This window comes from Eucalyptus grandis, chromosome 5 (genome assembly GCF_016545825.1).
Source record: "Eucalyptus grandis isolate ANBG69807.140 chromosome 5, ASM1654582v1, whole genome shotgun sequence".
In the NCBI taxonomy this organism is placed as follows: Eukaryota; Viridiplantae; Streptophyta; class Magnoliopsida; order Myrtales; family Myrtaceae; genus Eucalyptus; species Eucalyptus grandis.
Genome location: NC_052616.1, coordinates 20,933,848 through 20,960,031, shown reverse-complemented (window position 1 = coordinate 20,960,031; position 26,184 = coordinate 20,933,848). Strand labels below are relative to the sequence as shown.

At 41.5% G+C, this 26,184-nt stretch overlaps 2 protein-coding genes and 2 pseudogenes across 2 annotated transcripts in view; 1 reads left to right on the top strand and 3 right to left on the bottom strand.

Annotated features, from left to right (window-relative positions):
* Positions 1-1,947, top strand: part of LOC104415481 (calcium-dependent protein kinase 24-like) — a 7,147-nt gene extending 5,200 nt beyond the window's left edge. The window contains exons 2-4 of the mRNA XM_039313446.1: positions 1,073-1,188; positions 1,279-1,446; positions 1,767-1,947. Of these exons, the coding sequence (XP_039169380.1) occupies positions 1,073-1,188; positions 1,279-1,446; positions 1,767-1,916 (434 nt within the window). The 3' untranslated portion in view covers positions 1,917-1,947. The remainder of the gene's footprint in view (positions 1-1,072; positions 1,189-1,278; positions 1,447-1,766) is intronic.
* A 1,431-nt stretch (positions 1,948-3,378) lies between these two features.
* LOC104415472 lies at positions 3,379-10,509 on the bottom strand (annotated as a pseudogene).
* Positions 10,510-10,713: 204 nt separating this feature from the next.
* Positions 10,714-13,476, bottom strand: LOC104445043 (annotated as a pseudogene).
* Positions 13,477-13,993: 517 nt separating this feature from the next.
* LOC108959342 (disease resistance protein RUN1-like) lies at positions 13,994-18,291 on the bottom strand. The gene is made up of 5 exons (XM_039313445.1): positions 18,167-18,291; positions 16,403-17,060; positions 15,615-15,881; positions 15,402-15,550; positions 13,994-15,149 (listed from the first exon to the last, which is right to left on the bottom strand). The coding sequence occupies exons 1-5, from the start codon at positions 18,289-18,291 to the stop codon at positions 14,243-14,245; spliced, it is 2,106 nt and encodes a 701-aa protein (XP_039169379.1). The 3' UTR covers positions 13,994-14,242.
* Between the last annotated feature and the right edge of the window lie 7,893 nt (positions 18,292-26,184).

Below are 26,184 nucleotides of genomic sequence, written 5' to 3'. Positions count from 1 at the left end.
AAGTGAGGCACTCCAAAACTACAAACAAATTGTCGCAAGGAAATGTTGATAAAGTTTTCCATGAGACACCACTTTGGTCTGCTGAAGTGCTTGAACTAGTGGAATTAGTTTGGAAGCCTTCTAAGCGAGGCCCTCCAAGTCTTCTTGAACAAAGTGATGCGGTATATATGACTCCTTATTATTGATTATTTACATATTGTCTCCTTGCTTGGATGATGGCTGCTCCTTATTTCTTTTTAGGTTGTGACATTTTCCATGGTGTAGACTTTTCTGAATGGGTTTAAAGGTCATTGGTTTTCATAAGACCATTGAATGCTCAAAGTGAATAGGAATAGCAAGCTGAAAAAGCCAATTCAAAAGTATCCATCTTTCAATGTTAACTTTTGAGATGCGAAGTTGAGGGAAGTCTATATTTACATGTGACGTGCAATAACACATTCCAAATCCTTTTTTAGATAAAGCAAACACATTAGAAATGAGTTCACGATTGTGAATTGTAATTTTTTGTGGCATCACTTGAGTTAGGCAGAAGGAGTCCTAATCTCTAGCTTGCTGCTAAATTAGCTTTCTAAGAATTCAACCCGGCTTGAGGCCTGATGTCAAGTTACCTTTTTATCAGTTTCTGACTTCTATGGTCGTCACCTAATAGGATATTGCTCGCTTTAGGCCTGATATGAAGTTGCTTATTTCAAGTGCCAAACTAGATGCAGAGAAGTTCAGTGATTTTTTTCACTCCATCCTGATATTTAGATATCCAGTAAGGCGGTATCCAATTGAAATTCTTCACACCGGTGCACCCGCGATTACTTGGATGCAGCTATTGTTACTGCTCTTCAAATACATGTGCAGCAACCATGTGGTGATATTTTGATTTTTCTTATCAGTCAAGAGGAAATTGAAGCAATGGAAGAGCTTTTGAAGCATAGGTTGCCGAACTCATTATATGCCCGATATATGCTAATTTGCCTACAGATCTTCAAGCAAAGATATTTGAACCCACGCTAGAAGGTGCTCGTAAGGTGGTCCTTGCGACAAATAGTTTAAAGGTTGTATTTTTGATTGACTCATGCAGAGCATAAGTGGATACAGACTGTGGACAAGGCTCCCAACGTTTCACTAGGACAAAATGTCCAGACGAGGATAAAGCAATTCTCTTTGATGAATAAGTTCAAGATGAAAGTTCTCAGAGTGAGTCCTTGAACATTGCCTTGTTGGATTTCATTGCTGTTCTTAGTGCAAAGTTAAACTCGAATTGTGTTTCCCGCATTGTTAATGTAGGTAGTAGCAGACAATTTGCCTGATGAGCAAGTGGATCATATCAAAGAGATGTTCCACGTGATGGACACCGATAAAAATGGAGATCTGACATTTGAAGAGTTGAAACATGGCCTTCACAAGTATGGACAGCAAGTTGCTGATCCTGATGTGCAGATGCTGATGGATGCAGTAAGATCACCTATTCAACAGCTTAGCACATTTTGTTTTTGACACGGTTTATGTTATCTTCTTCCATGTCGACGCATTGTATGCTGTGAAGTGCATGATTTTGCTTTAAATTGCAAGGCATTTGGAAGATTAAGAATGGATTACATAATACGGAAATATGTTTTTCATCAGTTAGTCAAAGATTTGATCATAAGGTTGTATCACCATTTCACATAATTGATAGAACTTCTTGCAAAATCAAGTGGGTTTCCGATAATTTGATGAGTCACAATTTCTTGTATTAGCATCTAAAAATAGAACTCCATCTTATATGAGAACAGGCTGATGAAGATGGAAGCGGAACGCTGAACTGTGGGGAGTTTGTGACTATGTCAGTCCACTTGAGAAGGATTGGCAGCGATGACACCTTACTCGAGCTTTTGAATTCTTTGACAAGAATTGAAGCGGGTATATTAAATTCGATGAGTTGAAAGAAGCTTTGATAGATGACAATCTTGGTCCGAACAATGAAATTTTTTTTGAAGACATCATTTTCAATGCTGATCTAGATAAGGTAATACATAAGCAAAACAACCTGCAATTTGGAATATGTGTAATCTTGTTCATATGCGAAATAGAGTCCTCATTTTGTGGTGGATGTATTTTAGGATGGTCGAATCAGTTATGATGAATTCAAGGCCATGATGAAAACGGGCATGGACTGGAAAATGGCTCCACGCTAGTACTCAAGAGCAATGCTGAATGGGCTTAGCCAGTAAGATGTTCAAAGACAAACCTTCTTCCCTCAGAGGCTAAAATATGTTTTACTTCCCTCACAAGCTAAAAGATGTTCCACCCATGGCTTCTTAATCTGATCCAGATGAACCGAGAAGAAACAAAATCGTAGTCTCATCAAAAGGGTATTGGGAAGGAGGCATTATACAAAATCATTGCATTGGTTTGCTACTGCAGTGTCATAAATGATGTGACAATTTTGAATAAATGGGGTCTAAAGAGTCAGATTCCTACGCCGCTTGGCATTCAAATTCTCTATTTATGTTTTTATTTTCCGTAATTAAAGGGAAAATCAATTGAAATTACTAATCAGAGTCGGTTTGCAATGCCTATCCTAATCAACTTAAGGAATTTGAAGCCCCATATTGCGGCAACCTGACAATCTCCATGAGCAGATGGTTTTTGGTGTTAAATGCAAAGTGATGTCATCGTAAAGTCGCATATTAACTTGCAAATCTCACATCATAGGATACTAGATCTTCTAGCTCATATCAAGTGAAATTGCCGCAAGTTTGAATACGGAACACAAGTTATATTGTAAAACTCAAGCCACATTTGTCAATTTCATGAAGTGAATTCACCTCTTGAGCCCCTCCATACACATCGCCTGTCGTTCAAATAGAATATGTTGAATAATTTCATCTAGGCATGTATATCAGATATACTAACCAAACGCAGCATTAGATATTTAATCATATAAATCAAAATTTCAAATCGTAACTTGAATATTGCAAATAAACCAAACAACTTGAGCCCATCCATCGATACCAGGAATCTATTAAAATTAAGACTAATCTATTAAAATTAAGATATATAGCTCTATATGCTTCGCAACATTCAAATAAAGCTCATAAGAGACCCATCCAAGCTTCAAAGCAACTATTGCTGTTGTCCACAAACGTGCCATGTTCCCATTAAAAGTACATTGCTTTTTCATGTAATAAATGACTGAACCCATGTGTTTGTGTTGACTGTGCACGTTCATATGAGAACTGCAATTATACTTCAAAAAAATTCTCTGTTTGAAGCACACCATACACAAGCAGAATCATCCTTTTGGTTTTTCGAACCATCTAAGTGAGAGCGCCCCCACGCATCCAACAGAATACAAACTCCGAAGTAATTCCTTTCAAAAAAAGGATCAGATGAGCCCCAATAGACAAAGTAATATGCAAAATATAAGACAAAACGGAGTACATTTGCCTCTTCCAGCAGCAAATAGATGAAATATTAATTGATTGGTGACAACTATTTCATTTCCTTTGCCAAATTAGTACAGTACCGACAATGAAACCCTACAGCCTATATACATGGGCCGGCATTATAGGACGCCACCATCAACACACGACAGGAGTAAACACAGGCCAAAAGCTGCTGCTGCTCATGCTTGAATCAGTCAGCACACCACACCAACAGTTGAGCCTCCTAATAATTGATATGTCGCTGGGAACTTGAACGATTCATACCAATAATCCCTTTATAGGACACTGCCCATGCGCTTGAACTGGTTCCTTGTCCATGAAAGTCGTGTTTCTGGAGAAAACCATCCTTCTCTGTAAATTTTCCCATCACTGCCCTCATTTGCGATGCTGGCACATCTGGCAAGTGGTTGCAGATTTAACATTAGCATACGTGCAATGATCGCAGGACCAATGAGACACGTCATCAGTTCGGCTGGAACCAGCTCGAGTGCTGGTAGTTCCTTTTCCCCTTCCACCACCTCTACTTGCCTTGCTGCTCCCTCCATTCTTAGAGCTCGCTGCCCTGCTGCAACCAGCATGGGAATCCACATCCGATAGCCCATTCTCCAATGCTCTCACGAGGTTGTCAAAGTAGTTTCTGGTCACACTGTAGCAACAAAAACAGATGTAAGAAAGTCAAAACGCATGTCTATGTGCACACATGGGTGCTACTTCTAAAAGTCACAACAGAGGCTATTAAAGTGTCTACGTAAACTACATTGCAGCTGAAGTAAAGAGGACCACCGATCTTTTAATAAAAGGAGAGACGTGTTTGTGATGGGAAAACAGCTCCAAGAATTATTGTTTCCCACTAATACTCTATGAACTTAAATAAATAAACAAGTAACAGTCCAACAGCCTTATAACAACCAACCAATGCCATATGCACTGGAAGATCATATTCTTGGTAAGTCCACTGTCCAGGTTTGACTTTCGAATCAACAATCATTTTAGCATAAAAATCCAGTCAAAAGAACTAGTGAGAATGCTTTTGGCTCGAATCAGCTTTTAAGTTAACAACAAACTGCAGAGTCAATGTTATTCCATAAAGTAAACTTTGAAAGCTTGACAATAAAGAGCAGGATTAGAAATACGAATCCTATGCTCAGGATGAGTCATGAACTTCGCCAGAACTTTTTTTACATAATATATGAAGCCAAAAAGAAGATTGCGCAGGAATATTACGTACACTAATTTATCAGGAAGAAGCTGCTCATTGGTACATATCATGCTCTCCAGAAACGATAAAGCACATTTTTTTGGCGAAAGGAATGTAATCACCAATTCCAATATTAGTATTTTCATGTGCTATTCAGAATCAAAATGGGCAGGCATTCGCCTATATGACAGAATGCCTATCCCCCTCCTTGACGAGACACTTTTTTTCAATTGTAGCCTAACTATTTCCCATTTCATAGATGGATATCTAGGGACTCAAGTCTAAATAAAATTGACTGTACACAATTGTAATTTGTACCAGACATATTTTACTAGAGTAATTATGAAAATTGAATCTGACAAGAAGATACCTGGTAAGTCCAGCTAACTTGGTGCGGAAGTCATTAAAGTTACTAGAAGGATTCTCATCACTAAGGAACTGGTGAAGTTCCTTCTCTGCACACTGATGAAGCCTTTCCAATCCGGACTCCGCCTCACCTGGTAAAGAAACCATTTCATCTAAGTAAAAAGGAAAACAAGAAGGATATGCATGGCCATTGTCTACCCACAATCCTACTCTCCAATACAAACCTTGCAAATACTCAAAAAATTGTTTCTTAGCATGATCATATTCTGGTAGATAATAACCATATGCATATGTCCACTCGAGCACTCGCCTACACTCAACTATCTGCAAACATCAAAAGAGCCTAATTTAGTTTCACAGAAGCAGGTCAGGATAATAAATCAAAAACACTCCATCAGATTTTAACCTATATAACAGCTGTATTTACATTCCAAACTGAAAATCACATAAATCATATTTAAGTTGAATTAAGTAATAAAACCTGTTGCCAGGCCTCTATGATGAACTTCAACTGTGACTCCGGCTGGCATTGTGTCAGTAAGCTTATCGAGCTGACAAGAAGAAAAGACAAAACCTTATTTAATCAATAGCAAAGGGTCAGGAAGCATCAGCAGCACAACATAATTAAACCAGATGAATAGAAAAGCCATGCATCTTGCTTCCTATCACAAGAAAACAAAGATCAATTTGTTAATTTAACATCATAAGCAGTTTATCGCAACTCAACCTGCCCAGTTGCCACTTAGCATCAACACATTTACCCAGTATAGATTCTTCAGACACAACTGCAATCCTTAGTGTACTCAATATCCATGACTGTTAGACTAAAATGTTAGCCCAAGTACAGAGAGGCAAACACATACAGAAACAAAGATCTTCCTGGTCTTGTAGCACTCCTTAATACAGCAATGTGAACCTAAGATCAATTTCTGCAGAAGTTACAACCAGAATACAATTGTCACAAAGACTCTTAAGTAATAGTATTAATTAATAGAAAACTGGCTGTTAGTGATGCAAAATGCTGTGATATTAAATAACTGATATGAAATACTATTGATTTAGTAAGCGCTTCATCCTCTTCCTCCAATTTCCTTTTGTGTCACTGCAACAAAGTTGGGGGTAGGAATTGGATATCACCATCTCAAATTGTCGGTTCCCTTGTGTGCACTAAAATGTTGAAATTTTTAAATCAGTAATCCAAGACAATCAATGTCATACACACGCATATTCGTTGAAATGTGGATAAGAGAAAGACTACAATGCACATATCGGCTCCGCGAGCCCGACTCATCTATAACTCTACAAAGCATAAACAACAACCCATTAGCAGAATTTCTGTACCATTAAGCAAAAATTATGCACATCATGAGCCCCCCAAAAAGTTGACTCTTAGTATAATCAAAGTTATAGCTTTGCTAGAATTCCCAGATTCAAAATCGTGACATCAAGATTGTCCAAATTCAATAGGCTTACTTTTTAAGCATGCTGTTAAAAAAATAACAGATTATATGCAAATAACATCAACTGAAAGTGTTGGTGTTAAAAAAACCACTGGAAATGCTCTGAATTGCTAATTTTATCAAAGCAGATGGTGAAGATCATGGATTAATCCTCTCCAAAGCCCAACATTTCTCTTCAGAATCACTTTGTGTATATGCAAAAGTCATCCCTTGGTTACTCGCATCCGAAAAAAAAGGGAGCATAAATGTTGACTTTCAGTTGATTTTTTCCATCAAATATAACCTATGAAGATATCCCAAAGTGGCAAGGAAAGTACAATAGTCTGCTTTGGAGCAAAAAAAAAAAAAAAACTGAACCGTTTAAAAATCCAAATGCCCACTTTGCCCTGGCTCTTAGAGCAAGGAGTGATCTATTGGAATCGGGCACATTATCCATACAACTAAGAGAAACCTTTAGGAGTTCAGGAGCACAAGCTTGGACATATGGAGATAAGTTCTGCAAGACATCTGTCGTAACATCTGGTGTTCGTGGATCCAATGGAAGAAATGGAAGTTTGGCAACCTCCCTCAAAGCATCCAGATAATGACCTGCTCTCACCAATTTGTATATCGATAATATCGCCTCAAGCTGTCCTAACACTGTTTGTTGCTCCATAACACTCTCTAATCAGGACTGCGGGAATTATGCAACTGAGAAGTAAATGTCTAACCGTGGAAAAAAAAAGGGGGACAATTAACTTCATAAATGATTAATACAGTTGACAAGCCCCAACGCCTCTCTAACACTTGTGTGTCCACATTAAGAGTAAATGAATAAGTTATTTCTAGTCACAAAGCACAGCCTTAGTGCCCAAACTGAAGCAAGCCATTTGAATTATGCAATAATATGGCAGCAGGTAAGGAAATATTTAGAATAGGTGAAATCTAAATGATGGACCAATTTTCCAGTTTCATCATGCTGCAGCAATAAACGATCTAGCATGACAGAAGCTTTAAAAAGAATGAAAATAGTCCACCCAAAAGGAAACTGCCACTTAGAAGACAGACAGCAGCTACCAAGAGATTACCTGATTTCAGGACTATATTTGTAGGTCTCCAAAATCTCGTTTCCAGAATGAATCAAGCCAGCCGTCTGGCCTTCACCATCCAACCGTCCACATCAAAGAGCACTTCGAGTCTGAAAGGCATTTTTTATTGGTGTCCAGGGCCATTGAGAATGCCCCAATCCTCTTCAGAATCTCTATTGACTGATTTAATTAAAGGAAAGAATAAGCAAAGGAAAAGGGTATTAAGACCATACTAGATTCGATATTATCCCAAGATGAAATATCCATTAAAATTCTAGATTTAGCAATGGAGGATGATATAAATGGAACAGTATTGAAGATGAAAATTTAGATCTCCATGAAAAGCTACACATAAAGAGTGAACTAAGGTAGAGTAAATAAGAAAATGAACTACTGCTAATTTATTTACACAAGCTAAATGATCTCCCTCCCTCCCTCCCTATATGTATAAAAATTTGTTCCAACTCAATAAATTATATCACAACACATTTACTTTTGTTTCTGGGTAGCCAATGAAACAATGATCAGCAGAACATGAATCACCTCGAAAAGATAATTTCTGAACAAACACAGTCAATCAAAGTACTTTGGCTCTCAAAGGTTCATTGAAAACTTATTTCACTTGTGACTCCATAAAAGCAATAGGAGAAAGGGCAAATTCCATCAGCAGTCACTGAACTTGAGTGGATATTGCTAACAGCTCGCTGAACTTTAGTTTTGATCATCTCATGTCCAGAACTTTTATTTCTTTACAATTTATGCACTTTGACCAAAATCCAGTCAATTTTCAAGCAAAGTACCGATGTAGTATACACATGGTCACGTGGCCACCATGTCAGCAATTAGCTGACATTGGGCAATTGAAGTCAAAGTTCAGTGATACGATTGGAAACACCACAGTCCAACATTAAGTAAATTTTACACAGGGAGGAAAACGGGGAGAAAGACCATACCTTGTCATATATCCCAGCTTCCAAGCACTGCTGAGCAGCTTCAAGCATAATTTGTTGTCTTGTTTATACGTCCAGTACAAACCTTATCAATTCACCTTCTTCCCCAGAACCTCTTGAACCAAGCCAAAAGTAAATCCCACCATCTCGAAATAACAGCTCTGTGAGGAGTTGTTTCAGCATTAAACTTCTCTGTCTCTGCTGATCTGCATTTCCCCTTCCAGTCCAAAATAGTCATCCACCACCCACTGCAGCAGCAGCCTGTGCATAATATTTGAAAGACGTAAATATGAAGACCATGCTGTCGAATCATGCTAGATGCTTCTGCATAAGCATCCATTACACCAAACTCTGATCCTGCCCCTGTACCTTCCATAAGGACGCCATGGTCGGCAAAAATGATAGCTATGTGAGTGGCACCACCGTTGTACCCTTCATCTCCTGCTTCTTTAGACAAATAGAGGATATCGGGTAGGAACTGGATGCTTAGGAGCAGAATATATGGGTATACAAGAGGCTCCTTCCCATTTTTGGTATAGTATGATGCAGCAAACTTATTTAGGTAAGCCTGCAAATCGTCTAAACTATAGGGGACTGAACTCTCACTAAGGATAGCAGATAAACCTCCCAGAGGGAACTCCTTGATGACTGACAGTTTAAACCACAATGGTGGTGAAAAGTGCCGATAGATCTCTCAGCAGCCTTTCGACAAGCCTTCGAGAACCAGATATCATGGCATATGGTAACAACCTTTTCTTATCATACGTAGCTCGACCCACCCGATCACCCATTCTTAACAACTTTTCACATTCTTCTGAAGCAGTAGCCACTGTCTCAGTAGAAACCATACCTCCAGTATTTATCCATTCTGTGAGCAGCCAATAACAAGTAACCATTATGGAAGAACAACAATCAGTACATTTAGGCAGTAAACAAATAGTACCAGAGGTGCAAACTGATGTGCACTACGGGATGACAAGGCAACGTCTCTTGCTTCATTGTCATACCCAGTTCTCAAGCAAAAGTATATCTGTTGAAACAAGACGTGTAAAATAAGTCAGCTACAGGCATAGGATTCCATGCTTATAAAGCAACTGCAATCAGCAATATCCCAAGAAAATAGGACAGCCTAAAAACACCCTCTTAACATAAAAAACAAAACAAAATACTTCTTATCTTAAATATTTTTCTTCCTCTAATGGTTCATATACCGAAAGACAGGATAGCTGAAACATAAGTCACCGTCATCTCAACCAAAAGACTCTGAATCTCAATAAAACATCAGCAGTTTCTATTGTGCCCCAGCGAAAATGAGGACTTCATCATGATACACCAAATTTCTACATTCTTATGGTATTGACTTCGCCACCAAAATAGAAAATGGAATACAAAAGGGACGCATTCATAACTTGCTGCCACATGGTGTCAAGTGTCAACAGGTGGCTGCCTTCGAGCATCACCAACATCAAAGTCGAGAGCAGCCTAGAAAGAGCAGGAGGGCAAAATAATGAGCACTTAACTCAATAAATACATTTTAATATGTTAATGCCTTGAAATCTGTTAGGGACAAGCTGGACAAGGAGAGCTCCAGCTCCTTGAATACTGCTTCAAAAAGGTCAAGTTCGATTACTATATGATGCAAGCAAGAGCTATCTCCAAATATGACCGAAGCAGTAATTCTACTTTTGAGTCTAAACATAAACAAAAAGCTTTTGCCATAGAAGTTTCATGGAACCAAAATGTCAAGAAAGGTAAAAATTATGACTTCATACTTGTGCAGGATGACTTAGTATCATGTCCATAATGTACTTCTGATGCCCCCACTCAAGGTGCCGCCTTGCACCAATTACCAATGCCATCTTCTTTGAAACATTCCACCGAATAACTGAATCCTCATCCACAAGTGCCAAGCAAATTATTGCACAAACCATTACATCTCTATGGCATAAGAAGAAAAGGGAGCTATGAAATGGCATGGAGAAGTAGTTAAGAAGATTTACAGAGCCAAACCTGAATGATAAGCCATATTTTCTGCATACTGACCGATTTTCCCCTAGATGTATTAATACCCAGACTTTCATAAGCACCCTTGAAAGCAATAGTGGGTTGAAATTTGAACAATAACAGAGAGAGATTATGCCCATATCATGCAAAAGTTGAATAGATTTAGTGAAAGAGCATTAATTCAAATGTATACACGGCATCATAAATCTAACAAACACACTCATGACACAACCATTACAAGGCAGAGAACAAGAAGTACAAATAATGACTAATGGTAAGTTTCTCAAATACATATGCTAACGGTGCCAGCTGGCAGGCAAATAACAATAAACTGTGATCAAGATGTGCTTCTATGTTAGAATCTTAGAACTGCCCCAGCACAAATTCAATGCCTAGTAAACAAAAAGATGTAATGAGCAGCAATAACTATTAAAGATAAATAAAAACCAAACTTTCATTACTTTAAATGGCAAGGCATGCTTTCTGGCACTGTTAAGGTCCTTCGCAACACCACAATAGAAGCTCTTTTCTCAAGAATACACTTGTCTGCTACAGCTACAGCTACAATCTCCATGCCTGAAGGACCAGATAAAACTTGAGGGCTTGAAACTGTTGAGGCTATTTGGGGGACACGAGCACCTCCACAGCCTGAATCAATGATGTTAGTCTTCGCTAATAATGATATCCAGCTTAAGCTCTGAAGAAAATCATGCTTTTCCTTTTGCCAATCATCCTGTCAGACAGCACAGCACCCATTAGAAACCAGGGCTGGAAAAAGTGGAGATAGCAATTTGGAATGTTATATAATTGAGTTACGAGTTGCAACCTCCAATACTTTCAGCATATAATCATTAAAACTTCTAACATTGTACTTCTGTGTTTCCTGAATAGCTGAGACCATTGCTATTTCATGAACCTACATTAAGATGCATCAAAAGAATCATCTCATCATTGGTACGTAACCACAAATTCCATAAAGCAAGAGAAACAAATTGTAACCACAAATTTCATAAAGCAAGAGAAACAAATCATGGAACCTTTAATTACCAATCATGTATTTAGGAAATGACTAAAAATATCAGAAATATAAATGTAAATGCACAGTTCCACGTAAACACTTATAGGAGCCGACAAAGGAGAACATTTACATATATGCATGTTGAGAGGGGAACAACTATTGAAGGGGACTAGTAGATGAAAAGGCAGATGATAATCAAAGACAGGCTTCATCATCATCATCCTGGATGACGAATGCAAAAGCTGACATATGGATATGGCATATGTCAAATTGCAAGTATGGTCAGTAAACCCAGCATATTTTCCACATTTAAACACAAGAGCACGCAATGATCTAAGCGAATTTAGAAGAAAGACCAATCCTGAATGTACTGCTAGCCCGATGCAAGAATGATTTATTCAAAGCAATACCTTCCATGTTTATATTTTGTTTTATGTCTGCCATAGCTGGCACACTGCTCATAAGCACCAGAACCAACGAGGACAATTCTGGCATGGCTCTTGTAATTATGAAGTTGAAGATCCTCGTCATTTTCATTCTCTCTTTCTTCATACACCCACCCATCACCACCAGCAGCCAGCCATAAAGCTATTCCAATATTCAGGTCCTGCAAAATGAGGTGAAATTTAATTCCACCATGGTGAAGCAGTACATGAATTTTGACAATTTTGAGGAAGGAGGAAAATTTTTAGTGACATTTAAACATGAAGAATTAATGACTATAACGTATGTTCACAAATGAGAATATGTATAATGTCTACATCATGTGATAAACACATCCTTCACATTTTAATAGAAAGACAGTACAAGAACTGTCTAACAACAGTACCATGTAAGTATTAGCAGGATGAATAAGAGACATAACATGCTTCGTTTCTGAGCTCAAGTTTGATAAGTCAGCATCTATCTCTACAAGCCTCCACCTGCACTCCAAAACCACTAAAGAGTTAATGGCCAGAAAGCCTAACCATACCAGAATAACAGCCAAATCTTTCCATCTCAGATGGAAAGAACATAATTTTAGAGCCTTTAGACTCATTATTCAGTAAGAAGAAAGTTAATCATCTTTACAACAGTCAAAAAGTATGAAATCCAACTTTCCGGATATCATAACTCTCCCTACAAACAATTAGCACCATAAAGACGGCAAATGTCAAAACTAAAACAAAATTCACCCTGTAATCAATGCATGAGATGGACAAAAGAGCTATTGAACATGTCTAGTATCACCAGATTATGTCAGTCGACAAAGCTAGATTAACAATTATTTATGAACGACGAAACATCAATTTAACACCCTTACATTGCTACAGTTAGTAGACTCAATTAGCCATTGGATTATTGGAAAAATTGGCCGCTTAGTACTGTTAAAATTCAAGTAAATAATTGAAAGAGTCTAGGCAATGCTAAATGTAGAGGCAAATAATTGAGCGACATCTCAGATATATGCTGCCATCCTTAGACTGGTGAGACCAGCATCTGTAAAATGTTCGCTTATGTAAGAACAACATTGCAGCAAACGATGCACTTGATGACAGCATCAAGTCATGAATCATCAGAATTAAGCAGAGTCCTTGTCTTACCTTTTGCTTATTGCCGTCAAGTCGACCAAACGATGCATGACCGGCCTTCCATCGGGGCCGTTCCAAGGAGACTTGAGATCTACCAAGTGCTCAAGTATCTGCACAAAACAATGGTCGGACAGCAAGCAAATTAAATCACTGTCGTTTTGTCATCAATGGTTCGCCTAAGCTTTCTCGCGTTGCTGCGCTTAGAATCAGAAGCAATAAACCAGCGAACTTCTGGTCACAGATTTTGACCAAGCTTTCTCCCCCAAAACAAAGATGCGAACATAAAAACCGGGAAATAAAATCGAACCTGACTTGCGGTCGCAGATTTAGGGCTTCTTGAGGGACTGCTTCCAGCAGGGTGGAGCGATTGCTTCTCGGTCGTGAGTCAGGGAACAGAGAGAGGCGAGCGAAATAGGCCATCAGGAGAGAGCGCGATTTAGGAAGAAGTGCGCCAAGAGAATGGAGCCCTGAGATGAGGCTGCCGAGTGGAGAGAGAAAGGCCGTCGTCGGGAGGGAGCGACAGTCATCGGAGGAATCGCTAGACCGGAAGGTTTCAGTGCGTTGGGTAGAGTGCAGAGAGAGAGTCGAGCGTCGGAGGAGGAAGAGAGAGCAAAGAGGAGAGAGAAGACAGAGGAGAGAGAATGCCCTGCCCATCCACCCACGCGTTGGTTTGAATTGGAACAACGTGGGAGAGAAGAGAAAGCAGACGTGGCGGGCCCGAGGACAGGTGTCACACTCTGAATGGTTCAGAGTAAAAATTACGAGGGTATGTAACATTTTCTCGAAGCTGAAAGTGTTTGATGGAAAGTAGATTAGGGATAGATGGAGTACTCCACTAAACTATAAAGGAGTCTTTCAGCGTCCAGGATAAAGGACTTTTATGGTGCACTACCAAAGAAATATATAAAGAACCGAATTGAAGGATTCACTCATGGGATGAAAAAAAAATAGTATATTATCAAACTCAAGTCTGAATTTTTACACCGGAGAATGTGCCACACATATATAGGGGTAACTAGGAAATATTAAAGTTACAGGAAATTTAAAACAAATGGAAACTAGACGCATTAAAGACGTAGGAAATTCAAAACACACAAAAACTTAAAATTCACACCTCCAAAAGTGCTGGGCCTCTTCCTCCTCATTGGATCCGTTGGATCACGATGCTCCTTCAATGGGCTGAAATCTAATCCATATCTCCAGTTATAATCCGTTTGCTTGTCTTCAAAGGAATTTCCAAGCTCCGATCCTCCTGCATAACCAACTTGGGCAGCCCGCCCGTCCTCCCACGTTCTTGCAATAGTTCCAGAGTACTTCTCCAGCTATCTATACCCATATTGCGGCCTAAATTTGAAGCATGATGCACAATATCCTTAGGAACCCCTCCAATAGCTTTGACAATATCGTTGGACAAGGAGTCATTCTCAGATACTTCTTCGGGAGCATTTCCTTGAAAAGCGTGATAAAGAAAGAGTTGTAGTGCATGGTAATCACTCATTGGTTCAATCTTGTGTTCTTCAACTGTCCCACGACCATCTGCTCCAACGTCGAAAGCACTTAAAACTTTTTTATTGTTCATTGTCACAATGATTCTACTTCCAGAACCAAACCATGTAGGCTTCCCAGCTAACGCTTTAATTTGTTCATCCTCATCCACATCGTCAAGTACAATGAGAACCTTTTTATTTCTAAATAGACGTTCTATTTTTTTAATCCCTTCGTCGACAGATTGAAGTGGCACAGGTTCTAGGTTTAGAAGGTCAGCAATCAACAATTGTTGTGAAACCCGGACTCCTTTCGCACTAATACCTTCAAGGAAGCTATATGCTTCAAACAATGTATGCACCTCATTATAGATAACCTTCGCAAGTGTAGTCTTTCCGACACCCGACATACCACATATTCCAATGACGTGCACGTCTTCTCCATGTACTTCAGTTTCTCGACCCTCGCTGTGTGCAACACCAAGCTTTCTCATCATCTCTTGAACATGAAGATCAATTCCAACCAGTTTGCCAGTTACAGCTAGGCCATCATCCCTCAAAATCCGTGCAACACGCAAAACAACTTCTTCGGCGAGCTGGTCCTCGTACCTGTATGACGTAAGTGATGAAGCAGGAGAATGATAAGAAAGTTACCAGAAAATATTAGAAGGTAGACAAAAATCAAAGTGGGGAATGGACCGACAAAAATTAAGTCAACCCACCTTGGCAAGGGGGAACCACGGTTTATTCTTATGCATCGTTGAATATTCAAAAAGGTTTGGGTTCATTTCACATCATCCTACACTAATTTTTTTTCCATTTATCTAGGAAAGAAAAAGGAAATCAGAAGTAAAGCATTACCCCTCATATAGTTTCCCACTATATCCGGGTAATTCCGCGATGTCTCCAAGAACCTCCCTCCATTTTTGATGGTTTCTGAGTCGACTCTTTTCTCGTGTAGACTGAAGGCCTCTCCAAAACACCCAGCCTGGTGTCTTACATCGGAGGGACTAACATTATAAAAAATTGGGAGAACAGTCTGTCTGTTTAATTTTCTGCACTCCACATCTGTACCAGCTCCATGAGGCACCATTCACTGGATGCATAATCTTTGGAGAAGAGGGCTATTGAGATTCTCGACTGCTTGATTGCCTCTTTTAACCCTGGCCCCATCTCTTTTTCGACATGGAGTTCTTTGTCTTCATTGAAGACCGAGATCCCCACATCTACCAATGATCTGAAAAGGCGATCCGTGATTGTTGTGCGAGTATCTGTGCCTCTAAAATTCAAGAATACTTCATATTTGACTCCCGATAATGATGATGGGGTTGAAGATGATACCTGTCACATCAATGAAACTAAACCGCTTCACATGGTAAACATAGTTTTTCTGGCCAAGTCTTATGCTTCTGGCCCACAAAAAAACGAAGTTTTATGGTTATTATGAAGGCGAACTTTACCCAACAAGCAGATTGCATCGGAACTTTACGACTTTCGCATTTTGACTTTTGTAAATAATTCAAAATACTCAAAACTCGTAATACTCAAATGTGCAAACATAAATTCACACATTACTTTTTTCGGAATCCTTCCAAAATTTAATTAATATTTTAAAGTGTAGGACAAAGCGAAAATACTAAACAAGCCCAGCGTACAATATCAATAGTGCTTGGAGTTTTGATAGGATCCGAGATTTTCAAAATTCAGAGTTTCGATCTTTTATGTCAAAGAAGATTTGGAACATTGTAAACAATTTTAGTATTTGTTGGGTCAAACTGCAAGCAAAGAACCGTTTTCACCGTATAAATATCAAGGAAGTTTGAATTAACAATACAAATCCCAAAGATGCAGAGAAAACTAACCGCATTTCTTCCCTTCTTTCCAGTGGGAGCCAGAGCATCACCGGCAGGACACGGAGCACCACGATCCATTGATTTAACCTCATACTCTTCAACTGTCCCACAATCATCTGCTCCAACTTCGATAGCCTTTAAAACCTCTCTATTGTTTGTCGTCACAATGATTCTACTTTCGGGACCAAACCAAGTAAGCTTCCCAACTAATGTTTTAATTTGTTCATGCATATCCACATTGTTAAGCACAATGAGAACCTTCACATTACGAAGACTTGCTATTTCTTCAATCTTTCCACTGGGAGATCCGAGTGGTGCAGATATTTGTGTTTGAAGGTTAGCAATCAAAGTCTCTCTTGAAAACTGGACTGCTTCCCACCCAATATCAATGAAGCTACATGCATCAAACAACTTATGTATCTTGTAGAAGACAATCCGTGCAAGTGTTGTCTTTCCGGTACCTGGCGCACCCCATATTCCGACAACGCGTACCTCTTCTCCTCGTACTTTGACCGCTTGTCCCTCGCTATAGGCTACACCAAGCTTTCTCATCATATCTTGAACATGAAGATCAAATCCAACTAGTTTGTCGGTTACAACTTGGTCCTCCCTATTCAACAGTTGCGCCACCTGTGCAACAATTATTTCTACGTGCCTGCCCCCACGCCTGCAAAACGTTGAGTGATGAAGCACGAGGATGACAAGAAAGTCACCAAAAATATTTGAAAGTAGACAAAAATGAAAGTGGAGAATGGACCGACAATAATTAAATCAACCCACACAGTCTATTCTTATGCATTGTTGAATTTTCGATCATTATCAATATGATTACATATATATTTATTTAAAAGGATTTGTGTTCATTTTCACATCATCCTACACTTTTTTTTTCCAATTTATCTCGGCAAGATAAAGAAAAGAGTAAAAGCATTACCCTTTTGGGTGATATCCACTTAATTTCCCGATCTTTTGAAGAACCTCCTTCCATGTTTTGATGGTATCGAGCCGACTTCGCCCTCATCATGTTTATTGAAGGATCTTCCAAAATCCCTATCTAGGTCTTGCACCTCCGAGGGACTAACATCATAGAAAATCGGCATAATAATTTGTCTATTTGATTCTCTGCACTTCCACATTTCTACCAGTTCCCTGAGGCACCATGTACTAGAAGCATAATTTTTGGAGAGGATGGCTATCAAGATCCTCGACCGCTTGATCTCCTCGTTTACCTTCGAGAGGTTTCTTTTATGTCATGGTCGTCTTGGAAGATTGAGATCCCTTTAGCTACCAAACGTTGGCAAAGGTAATCTATGAATCCATCTCGAGTATCTTGACCTCTAAAATTCAAGTATACATCATACTCGAACGCATACGATGACGATGAGGTTGAAGATAATCCCTGTCAAATCAAGGAAACTAAACCGCTTCACATAGTAAACATAGTTGATCAGACCAAGTCTTATGCATCTGGCCAAAACAAAATATAATCTTATGGTTCGGATGGAGGCGAACCTTACCTCGGACTACTGAACTTTACAACTCGTGCATTTTGACTTTTGTATATCCAAAATATTCAAAACATTCGTATCACTCAAATGTCAATAAATGAATTCACAAATTCGGTGGTTCTTGTCAAAAGAAGCTATGTAACAATTTAGACGATTTTTAAGCATTTTTTGGGTCGAACAGCAAGCAGAGGACTGATTCCACCATTTTAGTGTCATGGAAGCTTGAAGTAACAACACGAATCCAAAAGATGCAGAGAAAACTTACCGGCTCTCTTCTCTTCTTTCTAGTAGCATCAACCACAATACCCAAAGCATCGGCTGCAGAATCCCCAGTATCAATTGCAGCACGATACTGAGCTGGAGTAGCATCAGGCGGATCCTCCACGTCATCTAGATCATGAGTCGGAGGAGTCGGAGGAGTCGGAGTAGCATTACCCCGAGGAGCTTGGTGATCTGAATCATGACCAGGACCCGAACCCTGACCTGGACCCGAACCTGGACCCGAACCCGACTCGGGACCAACCGGACCCGAACCCGAACCAGAGACCGGATAAACGTCCGTAGAGGGCCTTTTGCATCTTCTTCCCTATTTTGTCAAATGCTTGAGCAATATTTCCGACAAGAATTAGAATCACCAGGGACCAATTCGGAGCGAATGTGAGAGACAGAAACACAACAACCAGTGTGATCGCCATCCAAGCGATCGCACTCAAAGCCATCGCTCCCTCTCGCACTTTCTCTCACAGAGGCACACAATAGGCCTGTAAACATTAGACAACAATGTACATCACACTTTACACATGACTATATCACATTTTATGTATGACCAAGAACACTGACTTCTAGGGACCCACGCTTGGGCAACGTGAGGGAAATTATTATGTATTCGCGGTCTCTGTTTAGCTGACTTTGGGACTTGTTAAAGGCACTGCATAATGTTCAAATACTGAAAGCTTGGTTTGCTTCAACTTAAACCAATTACGATTTGACTAGGGGTGAGCGGTTTCAAGTACCTTACAGGTTCCACTTGGAACCTGAAACCTACCCGGCATGCGGGTTCCTCATTTTTTGGAACCTGGAACCTATCCATCGAAATTTGGAACCTGGAGTCTACCCTATCACAAGTTCTAGGGCCGGTTTCAAGCTCTAACAAGTTCTTTTTTTTTTTGTTCATATTTAGTTAAACAAAATAAAAATGAACGCAACAATACCGAACAAGTTTGTCATTCACCAAAGAGAATATAAAATGAACAAAATTATCAATGGAGGAAATAGATTTGGCTGCTGTTTGGCAAGAAATTCAACTAAATAAAAGAGAGGAAACGGAACAAAAGTCTGCATTAAGATGGATGTGCTGCCGTGTAAGAGGACATCACCAACTCCTCTTAATCCTGCTTCTGTCAATTTAAACATCTTAAATGAACCCATTTCAATAAGCTAGACTCCCAATTAACACTATTATTATATTGGGTTCACAGCAAAGGGATGATAACCTACATTGCTATGTCATTATGTAGTCATGACCAAAAGCAGCTTGGCTGGTTAAAGTCGCATCCCATGGCTGCATACTGTTATTTGAATGCAAAAAAACTAATACCCAAACAGCGAGTGATTTATTTGGCCACTAATCAGTTTTCACATCTCATGGAATCTAAAAACGTCAAAGTCGGCCTCCGGGAGTGGCAAGGCTAAATGCAAGTACCAAAAGCAAAAAGCCAAGTGTGTTTGGGAGGGAAAAAATTCTTGGCTTCAACTTTGAGCACAAGTTATAGCTTAAGCCAATATATCACAGCCGCCAAAAACACCCGGACCTGTGGATATCCTGTATGTACTGCTCCCTCTGTTGCCAACTCTAGTGTCATAAGGCATGTAGTTCTAAAGCAAGATATAAGCACATAGACGAATCTACGCAGGAAATATGTGATGCTACTATGCACAGTAAATTAGTAAAAGGTAGCTGATGATCTCTTAAATCACCTTCTTTCAACTTGCTCTCCTCTTTTTTTTGCTTGCCCCCTGTTCAGTTCTATCACACCATAGAAAGAGACATCTCTGCCCAGCACAATAAAGGAAACACATGAGACTATCACTACCATACTCTTGGAGGCCCCAATCACAACCTATTTCAGAATCATCAGATCATTTTCGTTTAATCAGCTCTTCACCCAACCCCTTTCGATTGTTCAAAGTCAATCGCCAAAATCAGCACAAATTCGACGGGTTCACTTCTTGAAACATCCATTTAGGAGCTTCATTACACTTTCAAACATGTGCCCTGGAAACTTTAGGAGCTGACATGAACTGAACAACGAGAATGAAACTTGGAGATCACGCAGCCAAATTGGCAGCAACTACATTTTCTGAGCCTATGGCCACTGATTGCTATGTATGAGCTCAAGAGTGCTAACTCCTTCCAACTTGATGTTCTCTCAATTCAATAAGCAATCTATTCTCGCTGGGACATTTGCTGCAAAAGGGATCAATAACACATGGCATTGCCACTATTGTTCCTTGCTGAGATACCATTATCAGGTCTCATTTTGCTCACTCAGTACGCTGAGACAGCAGCAAATTTCAGGGCCCCCATCACCAAATTCTACACTCCACCGCGCTCACTCAGTACGCTGAGATAATCCTCAAAGGGAAAAAGAAAAAAAAAATAGAAAGCAACACTAAGGACGCGACGGGCGAGACGCGAGATGAAATCAGCATAGCAACAGCAACAGCAACAGCGAAGGGAGACTTTCGAACGGCGAATCGAAACATCGGGAAAGGAGAGGAACGGGGGAGGGCAGAGATCACAATTGCAGGGGAATAACTACTCACATGGACCAAATTGACGCCTAAGCTCTCCAAACCTTGGACAATGTTGGCGTGGCGGGGTTGGAGACTCTCGCAATAGCTGAGCTGAGCCGCGGCCGGTGGTGGCGAGTCGGCGACAGCAGACGAAACGAGATGCAGCGTCGCGGAGAGGATGGACAGGACAACGACAGAGATGAGAACTGAGGATAGAAAGAGGAGGGAAAGTATCGGGGAGAGAGAAGACCATAAGAACGACAGAAATTTTTAGGGTTTTATGCTTTAGGAATCCCGGTTCCGGTTCCTATAGGAACCGGCACCCGAACCGAGAACCGGCGGTTCCTGCCTCTTAAAACCGAGAACCGAATCGGACCCATCGGTCCGGTTCTTCGGTATTCGGTTCTACCTAGAACCGTGCTCACCCTTATTTGACAAATATATACTGACGTGGATTTAATTAAACACCATAAAAATTTCAGTCCACCTCACTTTTCACCTCCACCTATCCTTTCTCCTCCGTCTCCGGCCACCTCAAGCCCAACCTCCCCATCTCCCTCCGCCGTCGCCACCGGCGGAGTTGCCAATGCCGAGTTTCAAGGAGAGAACTGCCAAGCGGAGTTGTAGATCTGCAAGTCGACCACCGTCGCTCACGGCCATGGACGAGCCGCTGTTACTGGAGCCATGATTGCAGATCTGTAAGTCCCGTCGCGAGTAACGACGGCTTATGGAATGCCGTTGTAATGGGAAGGAAGCTTCCCCTCCATCGTCGCCTGCCCTCGGCTTGTGGTCCCCGTCCATGGCCAAGCCAACGACTGCTAGGTTGCAAATCTAGAACTCCCGTCGTGAGCAACGACGACTCATGGACTGGCATTGCAATGGGAAGGAAGCTTCCCCTCCGTCGTGCTTGTGGTGGGCTCTATCTTCCTCCATGGTCGCTCACCTTATGCTCGTGGTCGGCTTCGTCCATGGCCGAGCCACCCCTACATCGTCACGGTGGCTCGTGGTCGTTGCTTGTCCAAATCTAGACTGGAGTCGGGTCTCCAAATCTGATCTTGTCCATGGCCATAAGCCTAGATCGTCCATAGTTCGCCGGGAGGCAGCGAGTTCGAGATCTCAACGGCCATGGATTGCGAGCTCAAACAGCAAAAGAAAATACAGAGGAGTAGTGTCGGGGAAGACGACGAGAGCTTGAACGCAGTCCATGGCCAGCGACTCCGCCAATGAGGTTCAGCCTAATCAAGGCGCCGGCTACTCCGCCGGTGGCGACAGCAGGAGAGGAGCAGAGGTTGGGCCAGATCTGAACGGAGGGAGAGAGGAAGAGAGAGAAATACTTATTTTTGTATTTTGTTTAATTCCAAGTCGGTATTCATGTGTCAATCTCTAATTGGATATAAATAAAAACACATATGCCATGCCAGCAACTGACATGGATCAGTGTGGACCGGTTTAGCATTAAGAAGGGCTCAAATAAACTATTTCGGTGCGCTGACCCCATCTAGGATGGATCTCTTAGGTTGAGAGGGAGAGAGGTAGCATGTTAACTTTGGACTAAATCACCAGACGTTGTCGATTGGTTCCTTCGCCAATAAAGAAAGAAGGTCACGCCTGAACCTTTGGCCGTCTCCAATTCCACGCTAGGACTCCGTGCAAAACACGTTAGGTAATCAATAATTTTTTTTTCTTCGTCAAAAAAAATCAATAATATTTCTGATAAACGTGTTAGGTGATTTTTGTTATCAGTCATACTTGATTATATTTTAATTTTCATTCTTAGACTTTGACCATACCTCATTGCAGAGTATAGGAGTTGAAATCCATACTTGAAACTAAATCGTTCCCCTTCGCTTTATAATAAGATTTACGCAATCATAGACTTTTTCAATTATTTAGATGAATCCGACAAAGGGAGAAGATAAAGAAAAGATGAAAAAGATTGTACATGAAACACATTAGATAAAACACAAAAGACAAATTGACTTTTAGGTAATCAAAGATGCGTGTAGGTAATCAATTTTCGCTAAAATAACATATAGTAATCAATGACTTATTTGGGTTAATATTATTATTTTAACTATAAGACAATAATGATATACTTTTATAAATACCGTTGAAAATTAGGCCATTTGTACTAAATAGCGCAGCTAACTCCATGAATCATGTAGTGGGAAATTCAAAATCCAATCAAACAATCCATTATGGCTCCGTTTGGGAACCACTTCCCAAAGCCCTTTGGAGGCTTAAAGATCCTTGGGCAAATGCCAGCTCATTTGGCATTCATTTTTGGGTTGGCATTCCCAAATGCGGTGGGGGCTGCGCTTGGCGGTGGTGGGCTGCCTTGGCTCGAACTACCAAAAATGCTGAGCCCGAGGATTAAAAAAAAAATTCTTCCCAAATTACCCTCATTGATTTTTTCGTTTGTCCGTTTTCGCCCTTATTATTCATCGTCTTCTTCCACGAGCTTCTTCTTCCGTGCAAGCTTCTTCTTCTTCCGCGACCAGTCGCCGACGAAAGGCGGCGGTTGCCGCAAGCAACGCCGCCGACGACCTGTCGTCGGGGTGGCGCGACCGAGCCGGGGTGGGTCGCGGCGAGGTATGGGTTGCGGGACCCAAATGCGGGGCGGTAAGGTCGCGGGAGGACCTTCGCCCCCAATCAAGGTCGCGCGCGACCGCAGCCGACCAGATTCGAGGCGGCGAGGTCCTCCCGCGACCTCGACGCCCCAAATCTAGGTCGCCGGAGGTCGAGGCAACGTCGCGTGACCTCGCCGCCTCCTGATCCGGGGTCACCGGAGGTTGCGCGACGCCGCCACGACCCAAACCGGGGTCACCGGCCTCGCCGCCCAAATCAGGGGTCGCTGGAGGCCGCGACGCACGTCACGCGACCTCACCGCCCGGATCCAAGGTCGCCGAAGGTCGTCGGAGGTTGCCGGAGGTCGCCAGAGGTCGCCGCCTCTTGCCGGTCAATTTTTTTAATTTTTCTTTTGATAATTTTATTTTTACCATAAAGATGCTTTGTAAATATAATTCTCCAAACACTATTTTGCTCAAAGTGCTTCACAAAGGGCTTTCAAAGTATAATTTACCAAACACAGTTGCATTTTGAAAAACACATTTAACTCAAAGGTGTTTGCATTTTCCTAAAGACTTTCCCCAAAAGTTTTCCCAAACGCACCCTATATGTTAAACTTGACGGCGTAGAAAACCAAATATTCACCTAGCATCTAATTCACACAAGAAGTTTCTTTCCTTGACTATGGACTTGCAGTTTTCTAAAATAATGAAGTAATAAGACTCCGTTCATTTCGCGGAAAATACGGCGTTTACGGAAAATGTTTTCCAGAAGTCATTTTCAGAAAAAAGTTATTATTTTCGGTGTTAAGATGAAACTTGAAAATGAAGTAGAAAATATTTTTCGCTATTCGGTAAGGAAAATCTTTTCCTTCATATACTCTTTTCTCATTTATTTTATTTTTAAAATGGATTTTCATATTTTTTTAATTGATTTTTAATTATTTTTAATTTTTAAATATATTATTAATTTTTTTTTTTTTATTTTTCTTTTATTTTTTCTTTGTTTTCCATCTCCTTCTTTCTTGGCCAATGATGGCCCGCGATTGGCGACCGGCTAGCCTCGAGCTCGCCGACGAGCACGAGACTTGCCGCTCCCAGTTGGCGGCGCAAGCATTGAGCTCGAGGCTCGCCGGATCGACAAGCGTGAGCATGAGATTAACGAGCTCGAGGTTCACTGGCGACGGTGATGACTAGTTAAGAAAAAAAAAGATGGAAAACAAAGAAAAGAAAAAGAAAAGGAAAAAAATAAAAGAAATAAAAAATAAAAAATAAAAAATAAAAGAAATAGAAAAGAAAAATTTAAAAAGAAAAAGAAAATTTAAAAATAATTCGAATAAAAAAAAAGAAAAGAAGAAAAAGAAAAATGGCCCGTTTGGTTCAATTTTGGGAAAATGGCTTTGCATTTCCCCAAGTATCTTTGACTAAATGGACATTTTTGTGAATGCTAGTATGTTTGGACACTCAAAAATGTGTATATTTGCAAAGTAGCTTTAGGTTGAAAAGAAAAAGGAAAAAAAGAAAAAAAAGAAAAAGGGAGGAGATCAGCTAGGTGGAGAGGGAAAAATCGTGGTCGTGCCGGTGGCTCTACAATGGTGCCGGTGGCGGTGGGGAGGCGGTGGCGACGGCGACGGCGGTTGGGGGGGAGGGGCAATCGTGCGACCTCGGGGCGAGCCTAGGTCGCCTCCGTGATGCCGCCCGAGGTCGCGTGGCCTCAAGCGACGCCGCGAGGTCGAGCAACCGGGCGACACGGTCGCAACCTCAAGTGAGGTGGCTTAAGGTCGGGCAACCTCGGGCGTCGCCTGGGTCGCGCGACCCGGCGCCGCCGCCCGAGGTTGAAAGACCCAAGCGACACCGCCCGAGGCCGCGCGACCCAAGCTCGCCTAAAGTCAACGCGACCTCCCCTAACTGCCGTCGCCCGCGCGTCGCCACCAACCGCCTCCCCACCGCCACCGGCCGCCTCCAAATCGACCGCTCACGGCGGCGCGGCCCACCGCGCCCATTGGCCGAGCCGGGTCGTGCAACCCGGCGGCGACGCTGAGGTCGCGCGGCCTCCGGTGATGCCACCCGAGGTCGTGCGGCCTCCGGCGACACGCCCGAGGCCATCACGACCGGGCGACGCCATCGCGACCTCAAGCAAGGTGGCTTGAGGTCGGGCGACCTCGAGCGTCGCCCGGGTTGCGCGACCAAGGCACTGCCGCCCGAGGTCGAGCCACCGTGCAACGCCACCCGAGGTCGAGCGACCTCGCGCGACGCGGCCCAAGGCCACGTGACCCAGGCTCACCTAAGGTCAGTGCGACCTCCCCAACTACCGTCGCCACCACCGCTGCTGCCGCCACCAGCTGCCTCCCCACTACCACCGGCCGCCTCTAAATCTGGTCACTCGCGATTGAGCACTGCCCATCGCACCCACCGGCTGAGCTTCACAGTGGAGTAGCAAGGCTGAAGAAGACGATGAACAGTGTTGTATGATAAAAGAGGAAAACACAATTATAATTAGGGCAATATTGAAAAGAAAAAAAAATCATTAAACCTTGTATCAGCATTCCAAATGCTAGTATTTGGCCAAGGACACATCCAAATGCTGAACCAAACACCTAAAATTTTTCCCAAAGAGCTTTCGGGGGTGAAAGCCCATTGGAAATGCTGAACCAAATGGGGCCGAAAGGGGAGGAGGAAAAGATGATTTGTAGAGGTGTGAGATAAAAGAAATCAAGTGAGGAAAATATTTTTCACTTTTCAAAAGTGGAAAACATTTTCTGCTAATTTAGAATACTTTTTTCCTTTCATGAAATTCATTTTCCATGAAACGAACATTGGAAAATCCAGAATACATTTTCCCCAAAAATTATTTTCCGCGAAACGAACAGAATCTAAGAGTTCTTTCATACTTATAGTATCAGCAAATTGAGCCCAATAT